A 17,242-nucleotide genomic window follows, 5' to 3' on the forward strand; every position below is an offset into this window, starting at 1 on the left:
TTCCGAAATCTTGTAAACTGAGTTGGGAAGGTTGCGTACCTGAAAAGTGGCGGTTCAGAAATAAAAGGCAGTCCCTTCTTAACTCCGCAGCTTGAATTTTGAATAACCTCCACAGGGGACGGGCAGGCAAGTAGCTTCCTCGCATGTAGAAAAATAGCCGATCAGGGTTAAGGTTTCAGTGCTACGGCTTCTCCCCCACGTGTACATTTTCTACATGACAAGTTTACCTTTGATATGCAGAACGGGTACTTTTACGGCTGCCATATAACGTCTGTTCTTAAGTGGGATTGAACTAGTTGGCTCTCAGGATTCCTTCCAACCCTACAATTCTATGGTTCGACGAAGTCTATCATGTCTTTCTGCTTTCCAAGGGTATTGCGATTACTGCTTGAGAACAAAGGTGATTAACCACTGGTGTTTGGGAACGCAGGAAGCTGCCTAACACAGAGCCAAACCACTGGGTCCATCTAGGTAAGATTATCATTCTTATCATTAATACCCCGCCCATCTGGTTGGGCTTCCCTAGCCACTCTGGGCGGCTTCCAACAAAATATTAAAATACAGTAATGCATCAAACATTAAAAGCTTCCCTAAACAGGGCTGCCTTCAAAAGGTCTGGTTGTTGTTGTTCTCTTTGACATCTGTTGGGAGGGCATTCCACAGGGCGGGTGCCACTACCGAGAAGGCCCTCTGCCTGGTTCCCTATAACTTGACTTCTCGCAGGGAGGGAACCGCCAGAAGGCCCTTGGCGCGGGACCTCAGTGTCCGGGCTGGACGATGGGGGTGGAGACGCTCCTTCAGATATATTGGACCGAGGCCGTTTAGGACGAAAGATTCCTGCGTTGCAGAGGGTTGGGCTAGATGATGCTTGTGGTCCCTTACGATTCTATGATGCTATGATTCTACGATTCAAATCATGTCAAGGCCAAGAACGATGGGCAGCAGATTAAAAGCCAGGCCCTGCAACCACTATGTTGCACTACCCAATATGGTTTTAAGGACAGTGTGCCTAGCACATGACCCAAATCAATCTCTAGCTTGGCTCATATATAAACCTCCAATGAAGGACAGGCTACATTAAATGGCTCTTGGGCTTCTTCTTCGGACTTTTTACAAGGTTTTTTGCACAAACTTGCTGATCCCTCCCGTGTGTGTGTGTGTGTGTGTGTGTGTGTTTCCTTTTTGGATATATACACAGAGGCACTCACCTCTGAGCACTGGAAGTGGGGGGGGGGGGACAATGGACCCTGTCTCATTTCCGAAATCTTGTAAACTGAGTTGGGAAGGTTGCGTACCTGAAAAGTGGCGGTTCAGAAATAAAAGGCAGTCCCTTCTTAACTCCGCAGCTTGAATTTTGAATAACCTCCACAGGGGACGGGCAGGCAAGTAGCTTCCTCGCATGTAGAAAAATAGCCGATCAGGGTTAAGGTTTCAGTGCTACGGCTTCTCCCCCACGTGTACATTTTCTACATGACAAGTTTACCTTTGATATGCAGAACGGGTACTTTTACGGCTGCCATATAACGTCTGTTCTTAAGTGGGATTGAACTAGTTGGCTCTCAGGATTCCTTCCAACCCTACAATTCTATGGTTCGACGAAGTCTATCATGTCTTTCTGCTTTCCAAGGGTATTGCGATTACTGCTTGAGAACAAAGGTGATTAACCACTGGTGTTTGGGAACGCAGGAAGCTGCCTAACACAGAGCCAAACCACTGGGTCCATCTAGGTAAGATTTTTACTACACTGACTGGTTACGGCTCCCCAAGCAGCGTTCAAAATTACAGTATTTTTCACTCTATAGGATGCACTGGACAATGGGGCGCACCTTGTTTTAGAGGGGGAGAACAAGAGGAAAAAAAATCTCCCCCTCTCTGCTCAGCGCCCCTTCAGCAAAGTGGCAGGAGAAACGGAGCCCCTTCCATTTCTCCTCCCGCTTCGCTGAAGGGGCGCTGCACAGCTCTCCCTCTCTGCTGAAGCCGGGAGAGTCTTGCTCTCCCGGATTCAGCGAAAGGAACCCGAAGCCTGCGAAGTGCAGCGGGAACTCGCGCTGCGCTCCGAAGGCTTCAGGAATAGCTGCCTGAAGCCTTCGGAGCGCAGCGCGAGTTTCCTCTGCACTCCACAGGCTTCAGGTTCCTTTCACTGAAGCCAAAGAGCCTGTATTCGCTCCATAGGACGCACACACATTTCCCCTTAATTTACGGAGGGGGAAAAGTGCATCCTATAGAGCGAAAAATACGGTAGCCATTTTGCACCTGGCTTTTGACCGCTTGCAGCAGAGTGAAGATACCTGGGTGCCAGGATAGCGTCTGACATCTCCACTATCTGGGGATCATTGGATTTGGACTGCTTTCACACACTAACACCACACCCTCTAGAATTCTATCCGTTCTATTTTATCTGTACAACTGGAACGGATTTCAGGAACCAAAATGCTTTGTCTCTGCAGCTCAAGCAGGAGCACAGAACGACATTATAGTTAATTGTTTTCGCTTGTTTTCACTTACCCCACCCCATTGTCCTGCTCACAGTTGTGAAGAATATTCCTACATTACGAATGGTCCGCGTCACCATTAAGAAAAAGAGGTTGGAACAGGCCGATATACAAGCGGACTGTCCCTGGATCAAGTGACTTTTTTTCTTTCAGTTCTCAAAGCTCTTCAACGAGCTCAAGGCTGCAATCTGAACAAGCCAGATATTTTAGCTGATAATCAATCACAGTCCAGTTCATCACTTGAAAAATAATACTTCAGAGCCATCTTGCCGCAAAACGGCAACTAGACATTCCGTTTTGGCAACCGTAACCTTGGTTGAAGGAGCCAGTTGGTGCCTAGGTTATATATCTGAGTTTCTAACGCTGTAAGGTTTCAGAGAGTAAGGGTTAGGGCATGGGTAGGGAAACTAAGAGGGGACGCGGGTGGCGCTGTGGGTTAAACCACAGAGCCTAGGGCTTGCCAATCAGAAGGTTGGCGGTTCAAATCCCCGCGACGGGGTGAGCTCCCATTGCTCGGTCCCTGCTCCTGCCAACCTAGCAGTTCAAAAGCACGCCAGTGCAAGTAGATAAATAGGTACCGCTCCGGTGGGAAGGTAAACGGCATTTCCGTGCGCTGCTCTGGTTCGCCAGATGCGGCTTAGTCATGCTGGCCACATGACGTGGATGATGTATGCCGGCTCCCTCAGCTAGTAAAGCAAGATGAGCACCGCTACCCCAGAGTCGGCCACGACTGGACCTAATGGTCAGGGGTCCCTTTACCTTAGGGAAACTAAGGCCCAGGGGCCAGATGCAGCCCAATCACCTTCTAAATCCGGCCCATGGACGGTCCGGGAATCAGTGTGTTTTTACATGAGTAGAATGTGTGCTTTTATTTAAAATGCATCTCTGGGTTATTTATGGGGCCTGCCTAGTGTTTTTACATGAGTAGAATGTGTGCTTTTCCCTAAAATGCATTTCTGGGTTATTTGTGGGGCATAGGAATCCGTTCATTTTTTTCCTCCAAAATACAGTCCGACCCTCCACAAAGTCTGAGGGACAATGAACCGGCCCCCGGGCTGAAAAAGTTTGCTGACCCTTGGGTTAGGGCCTGTGCACGCAAGCGGAACAAGCAACGCCAGCTGCTTTGAGCAAACCGGCCACCTGCAAATGTTGGGTTAGGCAACGCCATCCAGGGCCATCCCAATTCCCCCCCCCAACTCACCGAGCTCGGTGGGCTTCAGGAGTTCGTCCAAAATGCTGTAGAAGGGGAGCTTCACCAGCTGAACCTCGGGCTTTGCCGGTTTGACGGGTAACCGCCCCAGTCCGTTTAAGTACTTCCCGTAGAGGGAGGGATAGTCAATGTTGGCGGTGGAGAGAGCAGTCCTGGCCACCGCGTTGCTGCTGCGGTCGTAGGAGGAGTGGATGGAGAGGGCTTCCTGGGGAGGTCTGTGATGGGGCGCCTGCTGCTGCGGAATCTGCCCTGCATCCGAAAGCTTGGCGTAGCGCGTCTCGTAAATTTCCTTGATCTTCTTGAACAGTTCCGGGCTGCAGTCAAACTGGACCAGCTGCAAGGCCCGGGTCACCAGTTCGTGTTTCAAGCCGCTCTTGCTCCGGCCGACGAACCCAAGCAACATCTGGAGGTCCGAGACTCGGAAACTCATCACCATGTTCTGCGGGCGGAGAGGGAGGGCAGACAGACAGACAGACATCTGAAGTCAAAGATAGCGAATAAATCAAAGCACCGTTTATGGGGCTGGCAGCAAACGTTCCCCAAGATCTGGCTTAGATAGCCTGAACTCAAGGAAGGAATTACCGTATACAGGGGGGGAAAATTCTCCCCCTCTCTGCTCAGCGCCCCTTCAGCGAAGTGGCAGGAGAAACGGAGCCCCTTCCATTTCTCCTCCCGCTTGGCTGAAGGGGCGCTGCACAGCTCTCCCTCTCTGCTGAAGCCGGGAGAGTCTTGCTCTCCGGGCTTCAGCTAAAGGAACCCGAAGCCTTTGGAGCACAGCGCAAGGTCCCGCTGTGCTCCGAAGGCTTCAGGCGGCTATCCCTGAAGCCTGGAGAGCGAGAGGGGTCAGTGCGCACTGACCCCTCTCGCTCTCCAGGCTTCAGCGAAAGCAACGCGAAGCCTCCGGAGCGCGGAGGGAGCGCTCCCTCTGTGCTTCAGAGGCTTCGCGTTGCTATCGCTGAAGCCAAGGAGCCAGCATTCGCTCTATAGGACGTACACACATTTCCCCTCAATTTTTGAAGGGGAAAAAGTGTGTCCTATAGAGGGAAAAATATGGTATTAACCAGCCTTCCTGTTGCCGTGCTGCTTTGCCTATGGCTGTATTTATTCTGAATACCATTAAAAATGTATTGTGGTTATAGCACTATTATGCATTTGCAAAGACCATTATACATTTATTTACACACACACACACACACACATCAATTTTATGCCACAGAACAGACCATATGGGAAAAGTATCATGTTATAACAAAAAGGTCTTATGTTCTCTTTATTCTTCTGGGTTTCCTGCAACTTCAGGAAGCAGCAGGTACAGAGGTGCCCACATTCAAAATATGGAACAGTTGTCTGTCAGTACTTTAGAGCAGTGCTTTTTTTCTGGGGGGGGGGGGGACACAGGGGTACGCATACCTCTAAACATTTTGTGAATCTAAGTTTGGCCTCATTGAGGGGCAGTATTTCAATATGAGTAGGAAAATGAGAGTACCCCTAAACATTTTTTTAAGAAAAAAAGCACTGCTTAGGAGTCAAACCATTTGTCCACCTAGACCAGCATTGTCAACACTGATTGCCAGTGGCTTTCTGAATATGTACGCAATGCAACACACACGGTGCTGCGATCCTTCTCTCTGAAATGAACTAAGGTTCTAGTCATCATGGTTCTGGATGAAAGGATGATTTAAGCAGGAACACGCCAGTCTCCCTCTGCCTCTCTGCTCTGTGCCGTGCAGAATGTCAAGGTGAGCATGCATTCGCTCCAGCAAATCTCCTTCTCGCAGGGGCCAATCAGGTTTGGGGAGGGCACCCATAACCCTTGGGACCTCCCCACTTCACGGAGATGCCCCACCATCACGAGGCAATGGAGGCAGGACTATTGGAAGCCGATCCGCCCAAGGCGGGTAAGAAAATACCCTTCCTCTCCCCCCCCCCCATGCCTATGCTGGGATGTTTGGACTTTTCAAATATGGTAATGGGCCGTGAGATGTTTGGGATTGGGGGGGGGGCTCTTGACTTGGGAGTGTTTTTGAGACACGCTGTCAAACATCATATGGAATTTGAAGGTGGAAAAGGGGCTGACCTGCCGAGAAGGGCTGAAAATATTGTCAAACTGGAGTTGCTGCGAGCAGGAGACAAGGGAAACGATAACTACAAATATGAAGAAGAGTTGCGGAAGGGTCTTGGAAGAGACTTGAGGGCCTCGGACATAAGGTTGCCAGGTTAATGAGATAGATCGATGTGATTATAAGGAATGACAAACCCGGAACCAGGAGGAAGGGACGTTGGATGACTGGACTTGTTTCCATTCTTCTTATTATTAGAATTGTTGTATAATATTAATGAATTTTAGGAAAATGCTGGAATGAAATTATTCGGTTTTAGTAAAAATGTTTAAAGAATTACGAAAGAAGGTTATGGTTATGAGAAGCTGGTAAGGATAAGACTTGAGTTTTAAGTTTTAAGATTTATCTTATTATAGAAAGTTAAAATTAAAATATTCTAGGGTAATGTGAGGACAGAATATTACGAAATAGGGGAAGGATATGTGGTAAGGATAAGATCTAAGTTCTAAGCTTTAAGATTTATCTTATTATAGAAAGTTAAGATTAAAACATTTTAGGGTAATGTGCTGACAGAATATTATGAATTATGGGAAGGATTTGCTGGGATAATTAATAACTAGAATACAAAGAAAGGGAGGAGGAGGAGGTCTAAGAAAGAAGGTGGATGACAGCTTAGGACATGGAAACAATGTGTTTTCAATTATTTTCTTTTTTGTTATTTTTTGTCTTTTCTTCTTTTTTCTTTTTGATCTTTTTTGTATTAATATTGAAAATTTCAATAAATATTACTGTTAAAAAAAAAAAAAGAAAATACCCTTCCTCTCAACTAACTCCAGTTTCATCTTCCTACCCACAAGCAAACACGTGCGTGTCTGGTGGGTGAGAGTCATTCCAGCACTGCATGTTTACCCCTGCCTCTATTTCAACGAAACCAAGTCGCTTGCCCTCCTGGAAGAAGGAAACGAGTTCGAAAAGCATACGGTGGAATTCCAGAACTCTTTCCTGCTTTGAAGCGTTAGCCGCAGGTCCCAAAGGTCAGTCAGTGGGTGGTGCATCTGCATTCCAGTGGCTTACTGCCCCCTTAACGCTCACCCCCTTGTGGCCAAAAATCCAGCCTCTGTGGTAGAACAGCTGGCATAGGGTGATGACCTCACTCCAGACCCAGCCCAAGCGATTTTGACACCCGAGGCAAACCACAAAATGGGTGTGGGGAGTGAAGATCAGGAATGAGGGGGGGATACAGATACACTTCGGGATCTGCTGCCCCCGTGGATCCTGCCACCTGAGGCACTTGCCGCACTTTGCCTCATGGGTGGGCCGGCCCTGCCCAGACCCTGCACCTGCCAGACCAAACTGGGAACAAGCCTTACACATCGTAAGTGGCAAGCTCCTGGGTTGAGGAAACCAAGGAAAAACAGCGGGTGGAATTGCCAGTTGGTAAACCATCATCATTTAGGGACGCGGGTGGCGCTGTGGGTTAAACCACAGAGCCTAGGACTTGCTGATCAGAAGTTCGGCGGTTTGAATCCCCACGACGGGGTGAGCTCCCGTTGCTTGGTCCCTGCTCCTGCCAACCTAGCAGTTCGAAAGCACGTGAAAGTGCAAGTAGATAAATAGGTACCACTCTGGTGGGAAGGTAAACAGCGTTTCCGTGCGCTGCTCTGGTTCGCCCGAAGCGGCTTAGTCCTGCTGGCCACATGACCTGGAAGCTGTACGCCGGTTCCCTCGGCCAGTAAAGCGCCGCAACCCCAGAGTCGGTCACGACTGGACCTAATGGTCAGGGGTCTCTTTACCTTTTAAACCATCATCAACACCCTCATGCATTCACATTGCCTACCCAAGTTAAAGCTTGGGTGTGCTACAGTTTCCCAGGCAACCGCAGCTTGAAAAACAGCCCTGGGAGACAATGGCAGCCTGGACCCTTTCCCATTCCAGTTGCTCCAAGCCTCTGGTTGGTGAGAAGGTGGTGCTGATAACATCAAGGTTGCAGGTTCGATTCCCGTATGGGACAGCCGCATACTCCTGCATTGCATTTTGTGAATCTAAGTTTGGCCTCATTGAGGGGCAGTACAGTGGTACCTCAGGTTACAGACGCTTCAGGATACAGACTCCGCTAACCCAGAAATAGTACCTCGGGTTAAGAACTTTGCTTCAGGATGAGATCAGAAATTGCGCAGCAGCAGCGTGGAAGCCCCATTAGCTACAGTGGTGCTTCAGGTTAAGAACAGTTTCAGGTTAAGAACAGATCTCTGGAACGTATTAAGTACTTAACCGGAGGTACCACTGTATTTCAATATGAAATATGATCCGCTGGGTCCCTTCCAGCTCTACAAGTCTATGATCCAATGAATGCCACTGGAAACCACAAGGGAAAACAGCCCCTCTGAGCCAAAGCTCCTAGTTTCCCACAATGGCCAACAACAAATTTGTGAAGGAGGATGAAGCTCCATCTGGCATGCAGACAGCAGGGGACTCTTAATCTGAAGATTGTGGGGTTCAAGCCCCACATTGGGTGAAAGATTCCTGCACTGCAGTGGGTTTGACTAGATGACCCCTTCCAACTCTGATTTTATGACCTCTCTCTTTCCTCTACCAGCTGTGATGACTAGGTTCTTCCTCCACCGTATGTATGCATATGAATGCCAGTAGCAAGAAATCCCAAGAAGAAGCATAGAATCATAGAATCATAGAGTTGGAAGAGACCCCAAGGGCCATCGAGTCCAACCCCCTGCCAAGCAGCAAACACCATCAAAGCACTCCTGACATATGGTTGTCAAGCCTCTGCTTAAAGACCTCCAAAGAAGGAGACTCCACCACACTCCTTGGCAGCAAATTCCACTGTCAAACAGCTCTTACTGTCAGGAAGTTCTTCCTAATGTTTAGGTGGAATCTTCTTTCTTGTAGTTTGGATCCACTGCTCCGTGTCCGCTTCTCTGGAGCAGCAGAAAACAACCTTTCTCCCTCCTCTATGTGACATCCTTTTATATATTTGAACATGGCTATCATATCCCCCCTTAACCTCCTCTTCTCCAGGCTAAACATGCCCAGCTTCCTTAGCCGTTCCTCATAAGGCATCGTTTCCAGGCCTTTGACCATTTTGGTTGCCCTCCTCTGGACACGTTCCAGTTTGTCAGTGTCCTTCTGCTGCTGCTGCCCTCAAATTCTGTTTGTTGGCATCCTAGGGGGTGATATCTGGTTGGTCACTGTGAAAACAGGGCGTTGGGCTTGATGGCCTGAGCCAGCAAGGAAATTCTCATTTATTCAACTTGTACGCAGCCCTTCATCCGCAGATCTCAGGGCAGCGCTCGTGATATAAAATTACAACATCGGAACCACAAAATGCATAGTAAAAATAAGAACGACGACGAACCAATAATCCCTGCCTCCACAGAACGTTTTAAAAGGGCATTGGATTGCTAATTAGCCAAAGGCCTGGTTGAATGGGAATGTTTTCGCCTGGCACCTAAAGGTCCATAATGAAGGCCCTGGGGGGAGCATTCCACAGACTGGGAGCCACTGCAGAAAAGACTCCGTTCTCATGTTGCCACCCTCTGCACCTCTCGTGGAGGTGGCACACGAAGAAGGGCCTCACAGAATGATCTCAGGATCCGGGTGTGTTCATATGGTAAGAACCCGTCCGGAAACTAATCAGCAGCCAGTTCAGTCAGGCCAGGACAGGTATAATATGCTGAAACCATCTTGCCCCAGCGAGCGACCTGGCTGGTGAATTCTACACCAGCAGAGGTTTCCGAACCGTCTTCAGAGGCAGCCCTACGTACGATGTGTTGCAGTAATCTAACATTCTACAGTGGTACTTAATTCGTTCCGGAGGTCCGTTCTTAACCTGAAACTGTTCTTAACCTGAAGCACCACTTTAGCTAATGGGGCCTCCCGCTGCCGCCGCGCCGCCAGAGCATGATTTCTGTTCTCGCCCTGAAGCAAAGTTCTTAACCCAAGGTACTATCTCTGGGTTAGCAGTGCCTGTAACCTGAAGCATCTGTAACCCAAAGTACCACTGTACTGTACTTCGACATTTAAGCACCATCTGCAACACCAGCTCACTGCTACTTTTAACTGGAGAGATCCGGGGCTGAAACCTGGACCATACCGCATGCAAAGCAGAGTCCCTACCACCGAGTTATGGGTTGCTAGACCCACAGAAGTTAACAGGCCAAAGTTCATCCACGCCAATGGCTCTACTCTGAGTAAGGCTGGTGCAGCAAATCCCCCTTTGTCGCTGCTTCAGACGTCCCCCGGTTTTGTTCTTTCACAAGAGCAACACCAGGGACACCTGCCAACCGTACCCTCTACCCTCCAGTGCAAACGGACCTGCACAACCGAGTTACCGAAGCAGCGAGGAGGGCAAGTGAAGGAATACAGGCAGCGCTCCAGCACTTACAACGGGAAGATATTTCGCTGGTTAAAACAACACAGCATGCGGACCGGGAAGCCAAACTGCAGCCCAGCTCCAGGAAGCAGAACCTGCCAAGGACTCAACGGTCCTTCTTGTTTTGCAGCCTGGGAGCGAAACCAGGTTTATCAACCACTGGGGGCGGTGGCGGGGTGTGTGTGTGCTTGCCATACATGGATGGCAGGCGGCTGAGTCACAGCTTGCACATGCCAACCACAAACACAGTGGCAAGCCAGGGTGGGGGGGGGGGCACTTGATCACTCGAGATGCAAGAAAAAAACTCTCTCTGCAGATCCTGAAGATGCTACCATGGCGGCCAAAGAAAGACCAAAGAAGTGAAACCAACTTAAAGAATGCAACTCAGGACTTGGAACGATTTCTGCAGCCCGAATCGCAAACGCTGAACGGGAAAGGACGCTCGAAATCTACGAAGGGGGATCTCTGAAACCGGTTGGTTTGTTTCAAAGAATTTATAAACCTCTTAATGTTTCAAAAATCTCTAGTCTAAAACACCCCAAATATTATATTTTAAAAACAAAGTATAAAAGCAGTAAAACAGCATTTAAAACGTATACAGTGGAACCTTGGGTTAAGTGCTTAATTCATTCCAGAGGTCTGTTCTTAACCTGAAACTGTTCTTCACCTGAAGCACCACTTTAGCTAATAGGGCCTCCTGATGCAACCGTGCTGCCGGAGCACGATTTCTGTTCTCATCCTGAAGCAAAGTTCTTAACCCGAGGTAATATTTCTGGGTTAGCGGAGTCTGTAACCTGAAGCGTCTGTAACCTGAAGCATATGTAACCTGAAGAGTATGTAACCTGATGTACCACTGTAAAAGCAAATTATTTAAGGGAGATATGCACCTAAAACAGGGAAAGCCTGAGCAAAAACTTCATGAGATGTGTAAAGCAGCTGAGGGTTGCTGCCTCTGCCTTCTGTCTGCAACCCTACAGAGCAGCTGCCAGTCAGTGTAGACAATACTAAGCTAGACTAACGAAGGACTGACTCAAGATTAAGTCAGCTGCCTATGTTCTTTAACATATGGCAGAGGGAAGGCCATTCCATGATACTAGCAGCAGAAAATGCCCATTTATATAGGGGTTTTTATCTGCAGGGACATGGGTGGCGCTGTGGGTTAAACCACAGAGTCTAGGGCTTGCCGATCAGACGGTCGGCGGTTCGAATCCCCGCAACAGTGTGAGCTCCCTTTGCTCGGTCCCTGCTCCTGCCAACCTAGCAGTTTGAAAGCACGTCAAAGTGCAAGTAGATAAATAGGTACCGCTCTGGCGGGAAGGTAAACGGCGTTTCCGTTCGCTGCTCTGGTTCGCCAGAAGCGGCTTAGTCATGCTGGCCACATGACCCGGAAGCTGTACGCCGGCTCCCTCGGCCAGTAAAGCGAGATGAGCACCGCAACCCCAGAGTTGGTCACGACTGGACCTAATGGTCAGGGGTCCCTTTACCTTTACCTCACTCTTAAAGCATCAAAAACGAAAGCTGAAAGCTGGTGCTGCACAGCAGCTAAGACATGGGTAGGCAAACTAAGGCCCTGGGTGTCAGATCCAGCCCAATCGCCTTCTCAATCCGGCCCACGGACGGTCCGGGAATCAGTGTGTTTTTACATAAGTAGAATGTATCCTTTTATTTAAAATGCATCTCTGGGTGATTTGTGGGGCATAGGAATTCATTCATATTTCTTCCCCAAAATATAGTCCGGCCCCCCACAAGGTCTGAGGGGCAGTGGACCGGTCCCCTGCTGAAAAAGTTTGCTGACCCTTGATAAGTGCATGAGGTACAAAGTGATAGAATCAGATTGGAAGGCACCTTTTCAAGGGTCACCTGAAAGCAGGAATCACAGCTAAAGAATCCCTGACAAATGGCCATCCAACCTCCAACAAATGATAGCCCACAGCGTTCTGAGGGAGTCCATTCTACTGTCAAGCCAATGGTCCCATGTAGCTCAGGACCCTCTACACAGCAGCCCTCCGTGATTTCAGACAAGAACCTTCTGTATGCAAAGCAGGTGTTCCGCCACCAAGCTATAGCTCTGCAACATAATACAGTCGCGGCTTGGAAGTTGAACGGAGTCCGTTCCGGAAGTCCGTTCGGCTTCCAAACTATTTGGGAACCAAGGCACAGTTTCTGATTGGCTGCAGGAAGCTCCTGCGGCCAATAGGAAGCCGCGGAACCCGTGTCAGACGTTTGGGTTCCAAAGAACGTTCGCAAACCAGAACACTCGCTTTGCAGCGTTCGGGAGCCAAAACGTTCAAGTCGAAAGGCGTTTGACTTCCAAGGTACGACTGTATTTAAGCTCAGCAACCACGTGAGGAGATAGCCTTGGGCTACCATGCCGCCCCAATAAACAAATAAACTGCTTTCTGTCTCAGGATGCTGACCCACTTAACCCTTCCCTGCAATACTAATGTTCCAGGGGTGGTTGTGGGCAGGATTCCTGCACTAGATGACTCTCATGGTACCCCCAAATTTACAATTCTATGATTCCATGATTATTGCAGGACTTTGGGCAGTAAGAGGTATTGTGGCCTGGATTCTTGTTGGCTCCCTTCATCAGATGCATGAAGTAAACAAATGAGCTGCAGCAAACAAATGTTGCGCCCTCCATATGCTAAAAATAATGAGAGCCAGCAACTTGCTTTGTCCTTTTAATGCGGGGATTAAAAAAAAAAAAATACTGATAGACTTTTACAGAAGATGAAAGAAACAGATTTGGCTGGACATGAGGGGGACCTTCTTAGAGTAAGAGTTGTTAAATTAGGAACAGGCTGACTTGAGAGGCACTGGAGGTATCTGCAGATCCTGTGCTGAACAGTAGGCTTGGCTAAGCACTATGGTTCGACAATGCTGCACAGAGGCACTGAAACTGTGGAAATTCTGAAATTCTGACACTGAAATTTTGTGTCTAGAAAGCGGTATATAAATTGGTTAACGGTAACAACAGAATCAGCAGCAAAGCCTCTTATCTGCTCCAATTAATTTAAAAAGTAGGTCTCCGCTTATTACAATTCACAGCCATTGCCTTAAAATCTCAAAGCTTCAAACCTCACCATTTCACAGCTGCACCCCCGAAGCTGCAGCCGCTCAGGACAGCACAAGCAAAGGGAATCCCATGCAAAATAGGCAGGCAGGCAAGCAAGCAAGCAAGGACTTGGCAGTGGAGGCAGCAGGTGGGATTCCTCAGTGCCAAATCCAACCATCCCAGGGCTCTCCAGCTGGGCCTTGGAGCATTCCACCGGCCACATACCCTCACCAGCCTTTGCTTTGCACCCTCCTGGAGTGACTTTGCCTGGCTGGAATGTGTCCTCTTGCTTTGTCTGGATGACAGATAGAGCAAGAGTGTGCTGGAAGAAGCACCCTGCTGCACAAAGCTGTAATTTGCATCCATTGCTCCACCCACTTCTGCCCACGATTGGCATGTGGCTCTTGGAAGGTTTCCCAGAAGGCCCTCAGGTTGGAAAAGGGAGCGAGGAGCCAGCAATGCCTGTCGCGCCTCATGCACACCAGTTTGAGAAAATCTGCTGCTGTCCGTATCAGACTGGACAAGTCTACTGCAGATATTCATTTGCTACAATAATAATTAACATTTATAGAGTGCCAAGCCTCCATAGCACTAAAAGATGCTGTGCTCCTTACAACAGCCCTGTAAGATGGACTAGCCTCCTTTCCCCCCATTTAGAGCTGGGTCTGACAGCAGCAAGACTTTCCTTGCAGCCTTCACACTAACTGTAGCTGAAATAAAGGACCCCTTGCACACTCCTTTCCCATTTGTGTTTTATCTATCAGATTCTGAGTCTGAGGCCAGGGGTTGTTTTATTATTGAAATTTATACGCTGCTCTGGGAGCGTCGTATGGTTCATTGACACATAGAATCTTACGAATTGGAAGGGATCCAAGGGTCCTCTAGTCCAACCCCCTGTAACGCAGGAATCTCGGCTAAAGCATCCATGACAGATAGCCATCCAACCTCTGCCTGAAAACCTCCAAGGAAGGAGAGTCCACCACTTCTCGTGGGAGTCTGTTCCACTGCTGAACAGCTCTTACTGTCAGAAAGTTTTTTTCCCCGAATGTTTAGTCGGAAACTTCTTCCTTGCAACTTGAAGCCATTGGTTCAAGTCCTACACTCCAAAGCAATGCTCCCTCCTCCATGTGACAGCCCTTGAAATATTTGAAGATGGCTATCATATCTGCTCTCTGTTTCCTCTTTTCCACGCTAAACATACCCAGCTCCTTCAAAGTGCTCCTCATAAGGCTTAGTTTCCAGACCCTTGGCCACCTTGGTTGCCCCCCTCTTCACACCTTCCAGCTTGTCAACATCCTTCTTAAATTGTGGTGCCCAGAATTGGACACCGTCTTCCAGGTGTGGTCTGACTAAGGCAGGATAGAGTGGTACTATGACTTCCCTTAGGGATGCGGGTGGTGCTGTGGGTTAAACCACAGAGCCTAGGACTTGCCGATCAGAAGATTGGTGGTTCGAATCCCCGCGATGGGGTGAGCGCCCGTTGCTCGGTCCCTGCTTCTGCCAACCTAGCAGTTCAAAAGCACGTCAAAAGTTCAAGAACATAAATAGGTACCGCTCCGGCGGGAAGGTAAACGGCGTTTCCGTGCGTTGCTCTGGTTCGCCAGAAGCAGCTTAGTCCTGCTGGCCACATGACCCAGAAGCTGTACGCCGGCTCCCTCAGCCAATAAAGCGAGATGAGCGCCGCAACCCCTGAACCTAATGGTCAGGGTCCCTTTACCTTTTTGACTTCCCTTGATCTGGACATTATACAGTTCAGCCTAGAACAGCATTAGCTTTTTTTGCTGCTGCATCACTGTTGACTCATGTTAAGTTTGTGGTCCACCAAGACCCCTAGATCCTTTTTACATGTACATCTAGTAAGCCAGGTGTCTTCAGGAGAGATAAAAGTGCTCTAAATAAGTAACGAATACATAAGTGCGTGGAAATTCCAGATTTCAACTGAAGGCTTCCCAGTTTGTGTCCACAGCTTACTGAAAAAAATTCCAAATTCACTCAAAGAAGTTAACTACCCTAAAGTCTTTGTTTCTGAATATTCACGAAACAAGCCAGATCCACTCTTGTAAAGAAAAAGTACAATCATTAATACAAATTGTGGCTTCCTATACACGACTTTGCTTGCTATCTGAGTTGTCCATTGGTTTCACAATCGGCTCTGCATGGTTCATCTTAACAATACAGAACACACAGAGAAGGAGCCTTAAAGAATCTCACAGAAATCCCATTTTGGCAGGTGGTTTTGTGGCTTAAGAGTCTAGTTACATAGAACATCTACTAGCCATCAACATCTACTAGCCATGACAGCTACGCCCTACCTCTATGGCCACAAACCGTATGCCTCTGAATGCCAGTTCAGGTAGAGGAGAGTTGCAGTTGCACTCAGGCCTCCCATTGTGGCATCTGGTTGGTCACTGTGAAAATAGGATTCTGGACTAGATGGGTCATGGCATGATCCAGCAAGGCCCTTCATAGGTCCTTATGTGCCACAGAAATGCATTTATAGCTTTTTCTGTTATTATCCACATGCGTGCATATACAAGGTAAACAATTGAACAGCCAAGAGATGTGTTGACCTGTTAAATGTTTCAGATTCCCCCTCCTCTGTTAAAACAGCTAAGTTTCCAAATTAACAACACACACACACACACATGTATGAACAATAAATATCTGTCAGGAGAGAGCCAGCACCTGACAAATCCAGTTCACAAACGTGCTTCAAGCAGAATAAACATGTTTCACTTTCTAAAAGGTACCGCCACACTCGGTGGGTGCCCGTGTTGGCTGCGCAGCAGGCGAACACAGCAACCCTTACCTAGAAGTCTGGTGATTTCCAATCAGGGATGTACAGTGGTACCACGGGTTACATACGCTTCAGAAATATTACCTTGGGTTAAGAGCTTTGCTTCAGGATGAGAACAGAAATCGTGCTCCAGCAGCACGGCAGCAGCAGGAGGCCCCATTAGCTAAAGTGGTGCTTCAGGTTAAGAACAATTTCAGGTTAAGAACAGACCTCTGGAATGAATTAAGTACTTAGCCCAAGGTACTTAGGTTAAGTACTTAACCCAAAGTCGTGCCTCAGGTTAAGAACAGTTTCAGGTTAAGAACGGACCTCCGAAACGAATTAAGTACTTAACCTGAGGTACCGCTGTATACAACTGCCAAGCTGCTGTTCCAGGCGACTTAACCAGCAAGTAACACCACCCCTGAACCCAAGGGGGGCTTACTCCTGAGTAAGACCTGCGTAAGATTGCACTTTGCTGCAATAGGGGGTTGTTGAAGCCGCTGTTGTGTTCTTGTTTTGTTTTCGCTTTCAACACACAGGTATCAATCAGGATTAGATCAGCTCCAAACAAACCGTCCCCCCCCCCCAAATCCACCTGGCAGGGTTGCTGGAAACTCCTCCTGGCTGTCAAAAGGTGTCCCCCAAGGAAGGGCTGGCATGAGGGCGAGATCGAAGGCATGTAAACAAACAAACAGACAGGCAAACAAACAAACCCTCTGGGGGGGGTGAGAGGAAATGGAGAGGGTCTTCTCTGGCATGGGGGGGGCTGTCTTGAAGGTGGGGGTGGGAAAGCAGCAGCAGGTAGGGAGAGGGGAGAGTGGGGGGGATTGGTGAGGGGGGGTCGTCGCTGAGGGGGGTGGGGAGGCCGCCCCCTCCCTCGGGACGAGGGGGCGGGGCTTGTGGCTGCCCCTCCCCTTTAGCCACGCCCCTCCCTCCTCAGGTGCCCCTCCCTCGGGCGGAGATTCATAGGGTCGTGTGTTCCCCCCAAATATACCTCAGTGAGGGGGGGGACGGGGCGCCCCTTCGGCCCCCCGCTTCTCCTCTCCCTCCCTCCCCTCCCTCCCTCTCCTCTTTCACTCACTCACTTTCGCCTCCACCAGCTCCGCCGCCATCTTGGCTTCCAGCATCCAACGCGCCGGGAACAGGTGGAGGGAGGGGCGGAGGGAGGGAGGGAAGAAGAAAGAGAAGAGCCGCCCGCGTCACGTGACGGGGGGGACGTCAACGGCTAGGCGCCCCGGCTCGGCCAATCCGGAGCG

General features: G+C 49.0%; 3 protein-coding genes across 4 annotated transcripts in view; 2 read left to right on the forward strand and 1 right to left on the reverse strand.

The window, feature by feature from the left end:
- PIAS4 (protein inhibitor of activated STAT 4) overlaps positions 1-17,142 on the reverse strand; it is a 38,837-nt gene extending 21,695 nt beyond the window's left edge. The window contains exons 1-2 of one of the 2 annotated variants that reach the window (XM_083720518.1): positions 17,068-17,142; positions 3,694-4,141 (exon numbers count right to left, since the gene is read on the reverse strand). In XM_083720518.1, coding sequence (XP_083576644.1) covers positions 3,694-4,138 — 445 coding nt within the window. In that variant the 5' untranslated portion in view covers positions 4,139-4,141; positions 17,068-17,142. The remainder of the gene's footprint in view (positions 1-3,693; positions 4,142-17,067) is intronic. The other variant, XM_083720517.1, reaches the window with a different exon arrangement.
- The window catches only part of TNFAIP8L1 (TNF alpha induced protein 8 like 1), a 222,375-nt gene that overhangs the window by 181,555 nt on the left and 23,578 nt on the right, over positions 1-17,242 (forward strand). The gene's annotated exons all lie outside the window — the stretch shown is intronic.
- Positions 1-17,242, forward strand: part of LOC310835758 (protein-lysine 6-oxidase-like) — a 390,424-nt gene that overhangs the window by 111,161 nt on the left and 262,021 nt on the right. The window lies entirely within an intron of this gene.

The sequence above is a fragment of the Podarcis gaigeae genome (assembly GCF_964106915.1).
Source record: "Podarcis gaigeae genome assembly, chromosome: 18".
Classification (NCBI taxonomy): domain Eukaryota; kingdom Metazoa; phylum Chordata; class Lepidosauria; order Squamata; family Lacertidae; genus Podarcis; species Podarcis gaigeae.